Genomic DNA, 14,676 nt, shown 5'->3' on the forward strand with positions numbered 1-14,676 from the left:
GACACCGCAGTGTAAGGTACCCGGCCGAATTTTTTTTTTACAAAAGGCAATCCCCAACCTGTACTCTATTGTGGAAAAGGAAGTCATGGCATGTCTGGCACACAGTGTTGGGGCAAGGGTCCATCTGACCACTGATACCTGATCTGCAAAGCACGGTCAGGGCAGGTATATCACGTACACTGCGCATTGGGTAAACCTGCTGACGGCTGCCAAGCATGGAATGCGTGGCTATGCAGAGGAGTTGGTGACACCACCACGACTTGCAGGCAGGCCTGCTGCCACCTCCTCTACTCCTCCTACTCCATCCTCTTTGCTAACCTCCTCGGCTGAGTCCTCTTCTGCTGCTGTGTCTTGCTCCACATCAACTGCACCCCCCAAGCTCCCAAGGGGCTATTCCACATCCCGTATACGACAGTGTCACGCCGTCTTGTGGTTGACTTGCCTGAAAGCAGAGAGTCACACCGGACCAGCACTCCTGTCCACCCTGAATGCACAGGTGGATCAGTGGCTGACCCCGCACCAACTGGAGATCGGCAAAGTGGTGTGTGACAATGGAAGCAAGTTGTTGGCGGCATTGAATTTGGGCAAGTTGACACATGTACCGTGCATGGCACATGTGTTGAATCTGATCGTACAACGCTTTGTGCATAAGTACCCAGGCTTACAGGACGTCTTCAAGCAGGCCAGGTAGGTGTGTGGCCATTTCAGGCGTTCCTACACGGCCATGGCGCACTTTTCCGATATTCAGCGGCGAAACAACATGCCAGTGAGGCGCTTGATTTGCAGCAGCCCGATACGTTGGAATTCAACACTTCTAATGTTCGACCGCCTGCTCCAACAAGAAAAAGCCGTCAACGAGTATTTGTATGACCGGGGTGCTAGGACAGCCTCTGCGGAGCTGGGTATTTTTTTGCCACGTTACTGAACGCTCATGCACAATGGCTGTAGGCTCATGCGTCCTTTTGCGGAGGTGACAAACCTGGTCAGTCAAACCCAAGGCAACATATATCATCAACCTCATCCCATATGCGTTTTTTATGGAGCATGCCCTACGAAGAGTGCTGGATCAGGCTGTAGATGAGCATGAAGAAGAAGAGTTGTGGTCACCATCACCACCAGAAGCAGCCTTGTCGTTGTCGATTGCTGGACCTGCGGCAACGTAGAGAGTGGAGTCTGAAGAATAGGAGTCAGAGGAGGAAGGTGGCTTTGAGGAGGTGGAAGACCAACCACAGCAGGCGTCCCAGGGGGCTTGTTGTCACCTTTCGTGGATCCTTGGTGTTGTACGTGGATGGGTGGGGGAAGAGACCTTCAATGACGTCAGTGAGGACAAGGAACGGGACATGGCTAGCTTGGTATCCAACCTTGCGTAAATAGCGAATTTGCGGTTGTGCAAATGGACTGTTTGCGGTGCGTTAAACGGGGGAGTTTGGTCTCTCAGAGTTTGGTCTGTCACTGTGAAGTGGGCGTAACCCTTACACTACCTGATCGATACAACATCATACCTGATGTTTTAAAGCACGTTATTCCAAACAATTTAGGAATGTTAGGTGATTTATGCCCTTTATGGATTAAAACCAGACTCTGCGTCAACTACGTAATTTTCCATGGGAGTTTTGCCATGGATCCCCCTCCGGCATGCCACAGTCCAGGTGTTAGTCCCCTTGAAACAACTTTTCCATCACTATTGTGGCCAGAAAGATTCCCTGTGGGTTTTAAAATTCGCCTGCCTATTGATGTCTATGGCGGTTCGCCCGTTCGCGAACATTTGCGGAAATTCCCGTTCACCGTTTGCGACATCTCTAATGGTTATCTAAACAATTTCCAAACTTTATCTTGGTCATCAGCAGATATTGGCTTAACTCTGGCAGGCAAACACTTCTACAACAATCTCAGCTCTGCCATGCTGGCTGGGTAAATAGGAACATTTTCCTCTTCTGCTGAAACTTAGCTGTCTGTAGTCTGTCTCTTACTTTATCTTTAATTCTAGGAACTTCTTCCTGGCATCAAGCTCACTTAGCTTGGGGTTAGGCAATGCAAGCCCAGGAGGGGACAATCAACTATGTAGAACTTTTGCAGACAGTGCTCTGCTGGCCGACACACAACCTCCCCCTGAGGAGGGTAGACTAGACTGACCTACACTAGCTAAACTCCTCCCTCTCTAGAGAGGGCTGGAATGGAACTAGAAGGTTCCTCTCCAGAGAAACTATCTCTGCACATATTGCCGCCATCTGCTGGTGAACCAGGCACATTAAATGTGAACATTACATTTTAAAACGAAATACATACATACATTGCAGGAAATGGCAATAAATATATATGAGATGACACAAAATCACACAATGCAGATAGTGGGGATACAAAAGAGGTGGTAATGCCATTCTGGGGTATTACAAACCGAATGTCTAAAGGTTTGCTCATCTCTAATCCAAACACATCTGTAGTAGTATACTGTCCTCTTCCATGTTAATACAGTTAAACAGTTTAGTGTCATCTGCAAAAATTGTTACTATTTTGTGCAGACTCTCTATAAAATAATTCATTTATTGAACAGGATAGGGCCCAATACTGACCCCTGAGGTACTCCACTAGTGACAGTGACCCAATCTGAGTATGTACCGTTAATAACCACCCTCTGTTTTCTATCACTGAGCCAGTTACTTACCCACATACAGACGTTTTCCCCCAGTCCAAGGATTCTCATTTTATATACTAACCTTTCATGTGGTGCAGATCCAAATGTTTTGGAGAAGTCAAGATATATGACATCCATTGACTTACCCCAATACAGTGTAAATTATAGTGATTCGTTTCCATGTGTGCCTATCTAGAAAGAACATTTCTTCCATCTTTCACATACTAGAGTAATTTATTTATCATTTATTACCACCATCATTTACTATAAGTACATTACTAATACAATGTGTAGACTATAAATCATTTAGTGTCATTTCCTATAGGCATGCTGCAGTATGAGCCATAGCTATAACCTTTGTTGTCTTATTTTAATGTTTAATTCAGGTTTTAGGAGCATTATGTAACATTTAGGAAAAAATATACAGAATAATATTCCGGCGCTAGAAGTTAAGATAGCGAATATCTCCACAGCCACCACATATTTCCCTCTTGTGCTCAGATAAGCCGGGATCATGGCAATCCAGACACTGCAGAACACCAGCATGCTGAAGGTGATGTACTTGGCCTCATTAAAACTGTCCGGTAATGTCCTCACCATGAAGGCCAGAACAAAACTGACAGATGAAAGAAATCCCATGTAGCCCAACACAGAGTAGAACGCAGTGACCGAACCTTCATTACACTGAATGATGATCTTCCCAGGATAAGACATAAGGTCATCCTCCTGATATGGAGGAGAAGAGGCCAACCAAATAACACAGATCAGAGCTTGGATAAATGAAAATGTCAAGACAACATAATTAGCTGGTTTGTGTCCCACCAACATTCTCCACAGACTACTGGGTTTGGTGGCTTTAAAAGCTATGCAGACTGTGATAGTCTTAGAGAGTACAGAGGAGACAGCAGCGGAAAAGAAGACTGAAAATGACGTCTGTCTTAGCATGCAGGTTATGTCCACAGGACGACCAAGGAACAAGAAGACACAAAGGAAACTCAGCAAGATGGAGACCAGGAGAGTGATGCTCACAGTCCGATTATTGGCTTTTACAATAGGAGTGTCCCAGTGTACAATAAATAATCCTAGAATGAGACTTGTTACAGCAGAAAGTAGCAGAACTAATGCAGAAAACAGTAACGCGAGCTCAGATTCATAGGACAGAAACTCATGTGGCTTGGGAAGACATTTCCCGTTTCTCTCATCTGGCCACTCATCAATGGGACATTTGTGGCAGAGTTCACTGTCTGTTGGAAAAAGATGTTATGAAATGTTATGAAACAGAAAGATGAACAGAAAGAAACAATCAATGAAAGTACAATGCCAATGCCATTAACCCCTTCCCGCCCAGTGCCGTACATGTACGTTGCTCTGATTGGGCAGATGCAGGAGTGGCAGGGGCCTGGGTGTTCCTGAAAGCAGCGGGAGCTCCGTACAATATTAGAATGTATTGGCTCCGATGTATTGGCTCCGATAAGACGAATATTTACTTCGTTATTACTTCCAAGTGGTACCTTGGAACCGAACCCGAGTTCAGTATCAAGGTTTTTTACAGTAATAATTAGTTCACAAAGTTATTACACAAAGTCTCATAAGACTTCGCAAAGAAATAGCTTTGGCTCATCGGAGCCAATACATTCTAATACTGTACAGAGCTCCCGCTCAGTACAGTATTACAACAAAGTTGCCTTGCCTCACAAAAAGTTTAATACCAAACAAGCAAAAATGTGTTCCTGGTGCTCCTCCTCTTTACAGCCCCAGAGAAGGCTGTCAGTGGAGTTCTCTCAGTCTGCACTGCCCCTTCCTAGTGGGGCACCTTCTTTTTTTCCTAAGAAGTTGCAAGCAAACCCCACCATGCCCTATGACAAACAGTCAAGAGACTGTGAATATGCACAAAGAAAAGTCCAGCTCAACCCAATTATCCAAACACCTGCGTGCACGGAAAAGGCTGGTGAGCCTGTATATCTTTAGTTTGAAGCACAACAAAATTCCAGCACTCACGATTTTTGTAGCTAAAATCTTCGTCTTTTATTCAGGCAGTAGACAGTTTAGACAGGACATCCACCCACAAGTGTAGCAACTTTGACGCGTTTCGAACAATAGTTCTTAGTCGTAACAATGAGCAGTGTTATCTCTGGTGGTTTTATGTTGGTTTGTAGAGTAATTACTCACTGCCCCCCACCTGCAGGGCGGGGAAGCAGAGGAGGCAAAGCACACTTTAACCTCTTATTTTCCAGATGTAGCAGTGCTCATGTGTTTTACAATATGCATTGATAATTTATGCATCCACATATAGTCATCAGTTTGTCAATTAAATCAAACGTGAAATATAACATAAATAAAAACAGTATACATAATAAAATTAAGGTAGAGTATCAAATGTCATGATAGCAGTAGAACACCACACCAGCTATATACAAACGCATCCATGCATGGATCCATATGTGACAGTGTTTCCACTGCTATATCTGACATAGGCTCTTTCCCTCTCCCCGCTCCCGCTAGTACTCTCAATTGCAGTGTAAAAGGTAATATGATGCAAAAAGACCATTGGTCAATAGAAATACAGAGCTCTTTTTTCATATTCAGGCCATTAGGATGCCTGGTATTCAATTTGAAAATCCAGAAGGCTTCTCTCAATCTCACTAGACGTTTAAAATCCCCTCCTCTGCTGGGTAGTCTCACTTGTTCTATTGCAAAAGCTTTGAAATTGCGCACTTGGCTTTCATGTTTGCAAATAAAGTGTCTGGCCGCATTGGATATGTTCACACTGTGCGGATCTTTTATGTAGTTAAGGTGCTCCAAAATTCGAGTTTTGAGCTTTCTGGTGGTGCAGCCCACATACATGTATATCACCCCTATTGAATTACAATTAATATATGATTTGATTGGGTAGGTATGGGAATTATTGGCATCATGGAAGGTTTTTGTATTCACTGCATATGTGCAGGTGCGGCAGCGTAAGCTTCCGCATTTGGTAAAACCTTTATAGATTAGCCATGGATCCCGTTTATGTTTAACCCTTTGTGTATACATAGATGGAGATAAATCGTTTCCTATAGTTCTTGGCCGTCTTGTGTCAAGACGGCCAAGAACTATAGGAAACGATTTATCTCCATCTATGTATACACAAAGGGTTAAACATAAACGGGATCCATGGCTAATCTATAAAGGTTTTACCAAATGCGGAAGCTTACGCTGCCGCACCTGCACATATGCAGTGAATACAAAAACCTTCCATGATGCCAATAATTCCCATACCTACCCAATCAAATCATATATTAATTGTAATTCAATAGGGGTGATATACATGTATGTGGGCTGCACCACCAGAAAGCTCAAAACTCGAATTTTGGAGCACCTTAACTACATAAAAAATCCGCACAGTGTGAACATATCCAATGCGGCCAGACACTTTATTTGCAAACATGAAAGCCAAGTGCGCAATTTCAAAGCTTTTGCAATAGAACAAGTGAGACTACCTAGCAGAGGAGGAGATTTTAAACGTCTAGTGAGATTGAGAGAAGCCTTCTGGATTTTCAAATTGAATACCAGGCATCCTAATGGCCTGAATATGAAAAAAGAGCTCTGTATTTCTATTGACCAATGGTCTTTTTGCATCATATTACCTTTTACACTGCAATTGAGAGTACTAGCGGGAGCGGGGAGAGGGAAAGAGCCTATGTCAGATATAGCAGTGGAAACACTGTCACATATGGATCCATGCATGGATGCGTTTGTATATAGCTGGTGTGGTGTTCTACTGCTATCATGACATTTGATACTCTACCTTAATTTTATTATGTATACTGTTTTTATTTATGTTATATTTCACGTTTGATTTAATTGACAAACTGATGACTATATGTGGATGCATAAATTATCAATGCATATTGTAAAACACATGAGCACTGCTACATCTGGAAAATAAAAGGTTAAAGTGTGCTTTGCCTCCTCTGCTTCCCCGCCCTGCAGGTGGGGGGCAGTGAGTAATTACTCTACAAACCAACATAAAACCACCAGAGATAACACTGCTCATTGTTACGACTAAGAACTATTGTTCGAAACGCGTCAAAGTTGCTACACTTGTGGGTGGATGTCCTGTCTAAACTGTCTACTGCCTGAATAAAAGACGAAGATTTTAGCTACCAAAATCGTGAGTGCTGGAATTTTGTTGTGCTTCATACTAAAGTCAAGAGACTGTCCCTGTTGAAAACTTGTGTGAGAGCAGTCAGCGTTTTTAATGCCTGAGGAGGAGCATGAGGAGAAGGCTACAGACCCCAGGTATAGCTGTGTTGGTAGTAGAAGTAGTGGCACCAGTATCCACAGTATTGTTGATGGGGACAGCAAAAAATGGCAGTTGGGGTAACTGTTTAGCAGGGGAGGGGGGGAGGCAAAGAACCTACAATGATGTCTTACAATCCCTGAAGCAGCAGGGAGAATGAGGACTCTGATGATGTTTGTGTGCTGAATAAGGAGGACCTAGGAGCTGGATCAGGGTGCTGAAGGAGGAGGAGAAGGCAACAGCAGAGGAGTAGGGCAGCAATAAAGAGCAGGGGCCACATACCTCCCAAAGAAGAGCCAATGTCATGTCTGTTTTGGGAACCGGTGATGCCACTGACACTGTGGGTGGATTAGGCCCAAAACGTTCCAGAGCTAAGCCAAGTTTGGTTTCTTCTAGTTCTGCCTGACTATCTCCAATCTGGCAGGTTTTCTTCACACTGCCGGAAGACAGAAGCATTGAAGCCCTGTGCAAGCTCTTCAAGATCAAAATAAGACTTGGCCAGCCAAACACAAACCTAGGCTCCAAAGCTCTATTGAACCACATGAATGGGCATCATCCTATCCCGTGGGAAGGCAAAGGTTGAATTCCCTCATTCTCCCGGTCCCCCTATGGGCTGCCAGGCCACTTCCACAGGCAGTATGATGTATTTCAAAACAGAATGCGTGGCCAGGAAACAACTATAGACTTCCAGCAATCCACTGGTGTGCAAGTTTAATTCCCACTTGGCCAAGACAGTACATACCATTTAGTGGACTTTGCTGCCTTTAAGGAGCTAATGGTGTGTGCTCAGCCTCACTGAAAGATACCTAGTCAGCATCCCTGCCTTGTACTCTCACGTGGAGGACAATGAGGAGCCGCCGCTGCAAGAGGATTAAAAGGAGCCGGATGTGGAGGAGCAAGAGGACGATGATGACAATGGCAGCAGACAGGACACCCAATCGTCTCAGTGGTTGGCAGAGTCAGAAAGAACATGCTTCTTGGAAACGCTGGCCAGAATGGTGACATGGCTGTGTGCTCACTTGCTTACGCAGTGACAGACATAGAGTTGACCTCAAGCATTCTGATAATTACTACATAGCCATGTTTTTAGACCCTCGCTATCAAAGTAAAATGGGGGATTGTTTCCCTCCTATTATAGCAAAGGAGGAGAAATTACATTGTTACTAGAAAACACTGTGTAAGCAGCTTTCCACAGCATTCAACGAGCAGACGCCTGCCACCAGTGTGTCTGAAAGGGAGGTCTCATTCAGCCTCCTCAACATTATAGGGCAATTTTTCCATGCACATTACCAAGCTGAGGCCAGTCATCAAGCCGACAGCTCCCGCCTCAATGCCGAGGTTCAGGTTGATGTACCTACACTCTGGCCAGTCTCTGGCACTTACTCTGATCCCTAACCCCATGGATTTCAGGGGAGGCAGACTGGAACAGTGGCCCAAACTGGCACAGCGCACTGTCTTTCTTCATTCTTTCCCAGCCTCCAGTGTCATCCCAGAGATGGTTTTCAGCACTGCAAGGGACATGGTTACACCCAAACGGAGCAAGTTGTCCTCTGCCAGCGTCCAAAACATCAGTTTTGTCAAAATGAACAAAGACTGGATTTGGGAGGATTTTTACACTCTTCTAGCTAAGGCCGAAGAGTTGACAATAGATCTGTCCTTGCTGGTGGTGCCCCATCTTGCCACTGTTTCTGCCTTCCTGCCATCCTGCTGCCATCATACTGCTGCCATCATCATGCCACTGCTGCGGCCTGTCGACCATCATGTTTTGTATGGCTGTTGCTGCCTCCATCATACCACCACTCCCTTCATGCCACTGCTCTGGCCTGCCTATTATCATCTTCTGTAAGGCTGCTGCAGCTTCCATCATGTCACTGCATGCCTGCCAACATGTACCATATGGCTACTGCCACTGCCTCAACTGCTGCTGCTCCTCACTGCTAATCCCCTATTGCCAGCACTATTAACCCAAAGCATCTGCCACTATCACCACTATTACAGCTACTACCTCCACTACCACTAATACTATTACTACTACTACCCGACACCCGATCTACTGCTTTGTATGGAAATATGGAAATATTCACTATTTTCAGAATTTGAATTTCTCTGCTTTCAAAACAGAAACTGATACCTAATAAAGTAGTTATTAATTAATATTCACCATATGTCTACTTTATGTTTGCATAATTTTGTGAATGTAATTTTATTTTTTAGGACTTTAGAAAGCTTAGACTTTTAGAAGCAAATTTTCATATTTTTAAGGAAATTTCCAAAATCCACTTTTTTAAGGACCGATTAAATTTTGAATAGAGTTGAGCGAACCCGAACTGCAAAGTTCGGGTTCGTACTGAACTTTGTGAGTTCGGGTACCCGGACCCGAACCCGGACTTTTTGACTGAAGTTCGGGTTTGGGTTCAGTGTTCGGGTGATTTTATTATTTTCCGTTAGAACGTGGTGAGCGCTGCGACGTCACCGCAGGTCCTTCTATCTTCATTCAGCAGGACCTGTGGTGATGTCACCCCACTCACCATGTGATGGGCGCGGTGACGTCACCACAGGTCCTTTTGCAGGTCCCGAAGAAAAGAGGATACTGGCTGTACGATCAAGTGGATGAGGTGAGTTTTTTTTTTTTTTTTTAACCCCTCAGTAGACATTTTATTCAGCATTCTGTTTTAAGAATGTTATTATTTTCCGTTATAACCATGTTATAATGGAAAATAATAAAGTGAAGTTTGAAGCCCCATTGACTTAAGTGGGGTCCGGGGTTCAGTTGGGGTCAAGTTCGGGTCCCGAACCCGAACTTTGACCTGAAGTTCGGCTGAACCAGGCGAACCCGAACTTCCACGAGTTCGCTCAACCCTAGTTTTGAAGTCACATGTCAGCGTTCTTCTCTTTTTCTCAGCCTTCTCTTAGCTACTGTGCATGTCAATAGACAGATTATTTGTCATTCTTTTTTACACAACTGCGCAGAATTACTGTTAATTTTTCCTTTCAATGTGCAAGCGCACAGATTTAGGATTTCTATAATTTAGTCACTATATATACTGCTATACCCAATCTGTACATTGGCACACTATTAATGCCCTTATTAAACTGTATAGGCATCCATTATCCTTTTCATAGAATTGTATTATTATACAGATAGTGTTTAGATTACATGATTAATTTCTTCTATCAGTTATTATGACTAAAACCAATGATCTATGATTTATGAATTATAGCTCATAATTAGAGTTGAGCGAACACCTGGATGTTCAGGTTCGAGAAGTTCGGCCGAACTTCCTGGAAATGTTCGGGTTCGGGATCCGAACTCGACCCGAACTTCGCCCCGACCCGAACCCCATTGAAGTCAATGGGGACCCGAACTTTTCGGCACTAAAAAGGAAATTAATAAAAATAAAAATAAAATAAATTAAAATTAACCAATATCAATTGGAGAGAGGTCTCATGGCAGAGAATCAGGCTTCATGTCATAGCAGAGAATCAGGCTTCACATCACCCACCACTGGAACAGGCCATTGTCAGATATTTAGTCCCCGGCACCCAGACCGAGGAGAGAGGTCCCATAGCAGAGAATCAGGCTTCATGTCATAGCATAGAATCAGGCTTCAAGTCATAGCAGAGAATCAGGCTTCATGTCATAGCAGAGAATCAGGCTTCACGTCACCCAGCACTGGAACAGGCCATTGTCAGATATTTAGGCCCCGGCACCCAGACAGAGGAGAGAGGTCCCATAGCAGAGAATCAGGCTTCATGTCACCCACCACTGGAACAGGCCACTGTCAGATATTTAGGCCCCGGCACCCAGACAGAGGAGAGAGGTCCCATAGCAGAGAATCAGGCTTCATGTCACCCACCACTGGAACCGGCCATTGTCAGATATTTTTAGGCCCCGTCACCCAGACAGAGGAGAGAGGTCCCATAGCAGAGAATCAGGCTTCATGTCATAGCAGAGAATCAGGCTTCAAGTCATAGCAGAGAATCAGGCTTCATGTCATAGCAGAGAATCAGGCTTCACGTCACCCAACACTGGAACAGGCCATTGTCAGATATTTAGGCCCCGGCACCCAGACAGAGGAGAGAGGTCCCATAGCAGAGAATCAGGCTTCATGTCACCCACCACTGGAACAGGCCATTGTCAGATATTTTTAGGCCCCGTCACCCAGACAGAGGAGAGAGGTCCCATAGCAGAGAATCAGGCTTCATGTCATAGCAGAGAATCAGGCTTCAAGTCATAGCAGAGAATCAGGCTTCATGTCATAGCAGAGAATCAGGCTTCAAGTCACCCAACACTGGAACAGGCCATTATCAGATATTTAGGCCCCGGCACCCAGACAGAAGAGAGAGGTCCCATAGCAGAGATTCAGGCTTCATGTCATAGCAGAGAATCAGGCTTCATGTCACCCAACACTGGAACAGGCCACTGTCAGATATTTTTAGGCCCTGGCACCCAGACAGAGGAGAGGTTCATTCAACTTTGGGTTGCCCCGCAATATAATGGTAAAATGAAAATAAAAAAAGGATTGAATGAGGAAGTGCCCTGGAGTACAATAATATATGGTTAAGGGGAGGTATTTATAAATGTCTAATCTGCACAAGGGATGGACAGGTCCTGTGGGATCCATGCCTGGTTCATTTTTATGAACGTCAGCTTGTCCACATTGGCTGTAGACAGGCGGCTGCGTTTGTCTGTAATGACGCCCCCTGCCGGGCAGGCCAGCACCTCCAAGGCATAAAAGGCTAGCTCTGGCCACGTGGACAATTTGGAGACCCAGAAGTTGAATGGGGCCGAACCATCAGTCAGTACGTGGAGGGGTGTGCACACGGACTGTTCCACCATGTTAGTGAAATGTTGCCTCCTGCTAACACGTTCCGTATCAGGTGGTGGTGCAGTTAGCTGTGGCGTGGTGACAAATCTTTTCCACATCTCTGCAATGCTAACCCTGCCCTCAGAGGAGCTGGCCGTGACACAGCTGCGTTGGCGACCTCTTGCTCCTCCTCTGCCTTCGCCTTGGGCTTCCACTTGTTCCCCTGTGACATTTGGGAATGCTCTCAGTAGCGCGTCTACCAACGTGCGCTTGTACTCGCACATCTTTCTATCATGCTCCAGTGCAGGAAGTAAGGTGGGCACATTGTCTTTGTACCGGGGATCCAGCAGGGTGGCAACCCAGTAGTCCGCACACGTTAAAATGTGGGCAACTCTGCTGTCGTTGCGCAGGCACTGCAGCATGTAGTCGCTCATGTGTGCCAGGCTGCCCATAGGTAAGGACAAGCTGTCCTCTGTGGGAGGCGTATCGTCATCGTCCTGCATTTCCCCCCAGCCACGCACCAGTGATGGGCCCGAGCTAAGTTGGGTGCCACCCCGCTGTGAACATGCTTCATCTTCCTCCACCTCCTCCTCATCCTGGTCCTCCTCGTCCTCCAGTAGTGGGCCCTGTCTGGCCACATTTGTACCTGGCCTCTGCTGTTGCAAAAAACCTCCCTCTGAGTCACTTCTAAGAGACTAGCCTGAAAGTGCTTAAATTACCCCTCTTCCTCCTCCTGGGCCACCTCCTCTTCCATCATCGCCCTAAGTGTTTTCTCAAGGAGACATAGAAATGGTATTGTAACGCTGATAACGGCGTCATCGCCACTGGCCATGTTGGTGGAGTACTCGCATGGAGGCCCAGTCATTGGTGGTGAAGTGGTGCTGTTCCGCAGTGCGACTGACCCGTGCGTGCTGCAGCTGAAACTCCACTATGGCCTGCTGCTGCTCGCACAGTCTGTCCAGCATGTGCAAGGTGAAGTTCCACCTGGTGGGCACGTCGCATATGAGGCGGTGAGCGGGAAGGCCGAAGATACACTGTAGCGCAGACAGGCGAGCAGCGGCAGGATGTGAACGCTGGAAGCGCACACAGACGGCCCGCACTTTATGCAGCAGCTCTGACATGTCGGGGTAGTTGTGAATGAAGTTCTGCACCACCAAATTCAGCACATGCGCCAGGCAAGGGATGTGCGTCAAACCGGCTAGTCCCAGAGCTGCAGCGAGATTTCGCCCATTATTGCACACCACCAGGCCGGGCTTGAGGCTCACCGGCAGCAACCACTCGTCGGTCTGTTGTTCTATACCCCGCCACAACTCCTGTGCGGTGTGGGGCCTGTCCCCCAAACATATCAGTTTCAGAATGTCCTGCTGACGTTTACCCCGGGCTGTGCTGAAGTTGGTGGTGAAGGTGTGTGGCTGACTGGATGAGCAGGTGGAAGAAGAGGAGGAGGAAGCCGAGTAGGAGGAGGAGGCAACAGGAGGCAAAGAATGCTCTCCGCCTGGGGCTCAGCCACCACTACATTTACCCAGTGTGCAGTTAGGGAGATATAGCGTCCCTGGCCGTGCTTACTGGTCCACATATCTGTCGTTAGGTGGACCTTGCCACAGATGGCGTTGCGCAGTGAACACTTGATTTTATCGGATACTTGGTTGTGCAGGGAAGGCACGGCTCTCTTGGAGAAGTAGTGGCGGCTGGGAACAACATACTGTGTGACAGCAAGCGACATGAGCTGTTTGAGGCTGTCTGTGTCCACCAGCCTGAATAACAGCATTTCATAGGCCAGTAGTTTAGAAATGCTGGCATTCAGGGCCAGGGATCGAGGGTGGCTAGGTGGGAATTTACGCTTTCTCTCAAATGTTTGTGAGATGGAGAGCTGAACGCTGCCGTGTGACATGGTTGAGATGCTTGTTGACGGAGGTGGTGGTGTTGGTGGTACATCCTCTGTTTGCTGGGCGGCAGGTGCCAACGTTCCTCCAGAGGCGGAGGAAGAGGCCGAGGCGGCAGCAGCAGAAGAGGTAGTAGGGGGAGCCTGAGTGAGTGCCTTGTTTTTAAGGTGTTTACTCCACTGCAGTTCATGCTTTGCATACAGGTGCCTGGTCATGCAGGTTGTGCTAAGGTTCAGAACGTTAATGCCTCGCTTCAGGCTCTGATGGCACAGCGTGCAAACCACTCGAGTCTTGTCGTCAGCACATTGAAGAACTGCCATGCCAGGGAACTCCTTGAAGCTGCCTTTGGTGTGCTCGGTCCCAGATGGCGGTGGCCAGTAGCAGACGGACTCTCTTGGTGGCGGGTGTTCTGCTTTTGCCCACTGCTCCCTCTTTTGCTACGCTGTTGGCTCGGTCTCACCACTGCCTCTTCCTCCGAAGTCAGTGGCACGACCTTCATTACATGTGGGGTCTAGGACCTCATTGTCCTCTGCATCGTCTTCCACCCAGTCTTCCTCCCTGACCTCCTGTTCAGTCTGCACACTGCAGAAAGATACAGCAGTTGGCACCTGCGTTTCGTCATCATCAGAGACGTGCTGAGGTGGTATTCCCATGTCCTCATCATCAGGAAACATAAGTGGTTGTGCGTCAGTGCATTCTATGTCTTCCACCGCTGTGGAAGGGCTAGGTGGATGCCCTTGGGAAACCCTGCCAGCAGAGTCTTCAAACAGCATAAGAGACTGCTGCATAACTTGAGGCTCAGACAGTTTTTCCCTGATATGCATGGGGGTGATGTGACAGACTGATGGGCTTGGTTTTCAGGCACCATCTGTGCGCTTTCTGCAGAAGACTGGGTGGGAGATAATGTGAACGTGCTGGATCCACTGTCGGCCATCCAATTGACTAATGCCTGTACCTGCTCAGGCCTTACCATCCTTAGAACGGCATTGGGCCCCACCAAATATGGCTGTAAATTCTGGCGGCTACTGGGACCTGAGGTAGTTGGTTCACTAGGACGTGTGGCTGTGGCAG

The 14,676-nt window shown here is 46.7% G+C and overlaps 1 protein-coding gene across 1 annotated transcript; it reads right to left on the reverse strand.

The window, feature by feature from the left end:
• Positions 1-2,980: 2,980 nt before the first annotated feature.
• LOC120991079 (vomeronasal type-2 receptor 26-like) lies at positions 2,981-8,379 on the reverse strand. The gene is made up of 2 exons (XM_040419970.1): positions 8,298-8,379; positions 2,981-3,876 (listed from the first exon to the last, which is right to left on the reverse strand). Exons 1-2 carry the CDS (start codon positions 8,377-8,379, stop codon positions 2,981-2,983), a joined length of 978 nt encoding a protein of 325 aa, XP_040275904.1.
• Positions 8,380-14,676: the final 6,297 nt, after the last annotated feature.

The sequence above is a fragment of the Bufo bufo genome, chromosome 2 (genome assembly GCF_905171765.1).
Source record: "Bufo bufo chromosome 2, aBufBuf1.1, whole genome shotgun sequence".
In the NCBI taxonomy this organism is placed as follows: domain Eukaryota; kingdom Metazoa; phylum Chordata; class Amphibia; order Anura; family Bufonidae; genus Bufo; species Bufo bufo.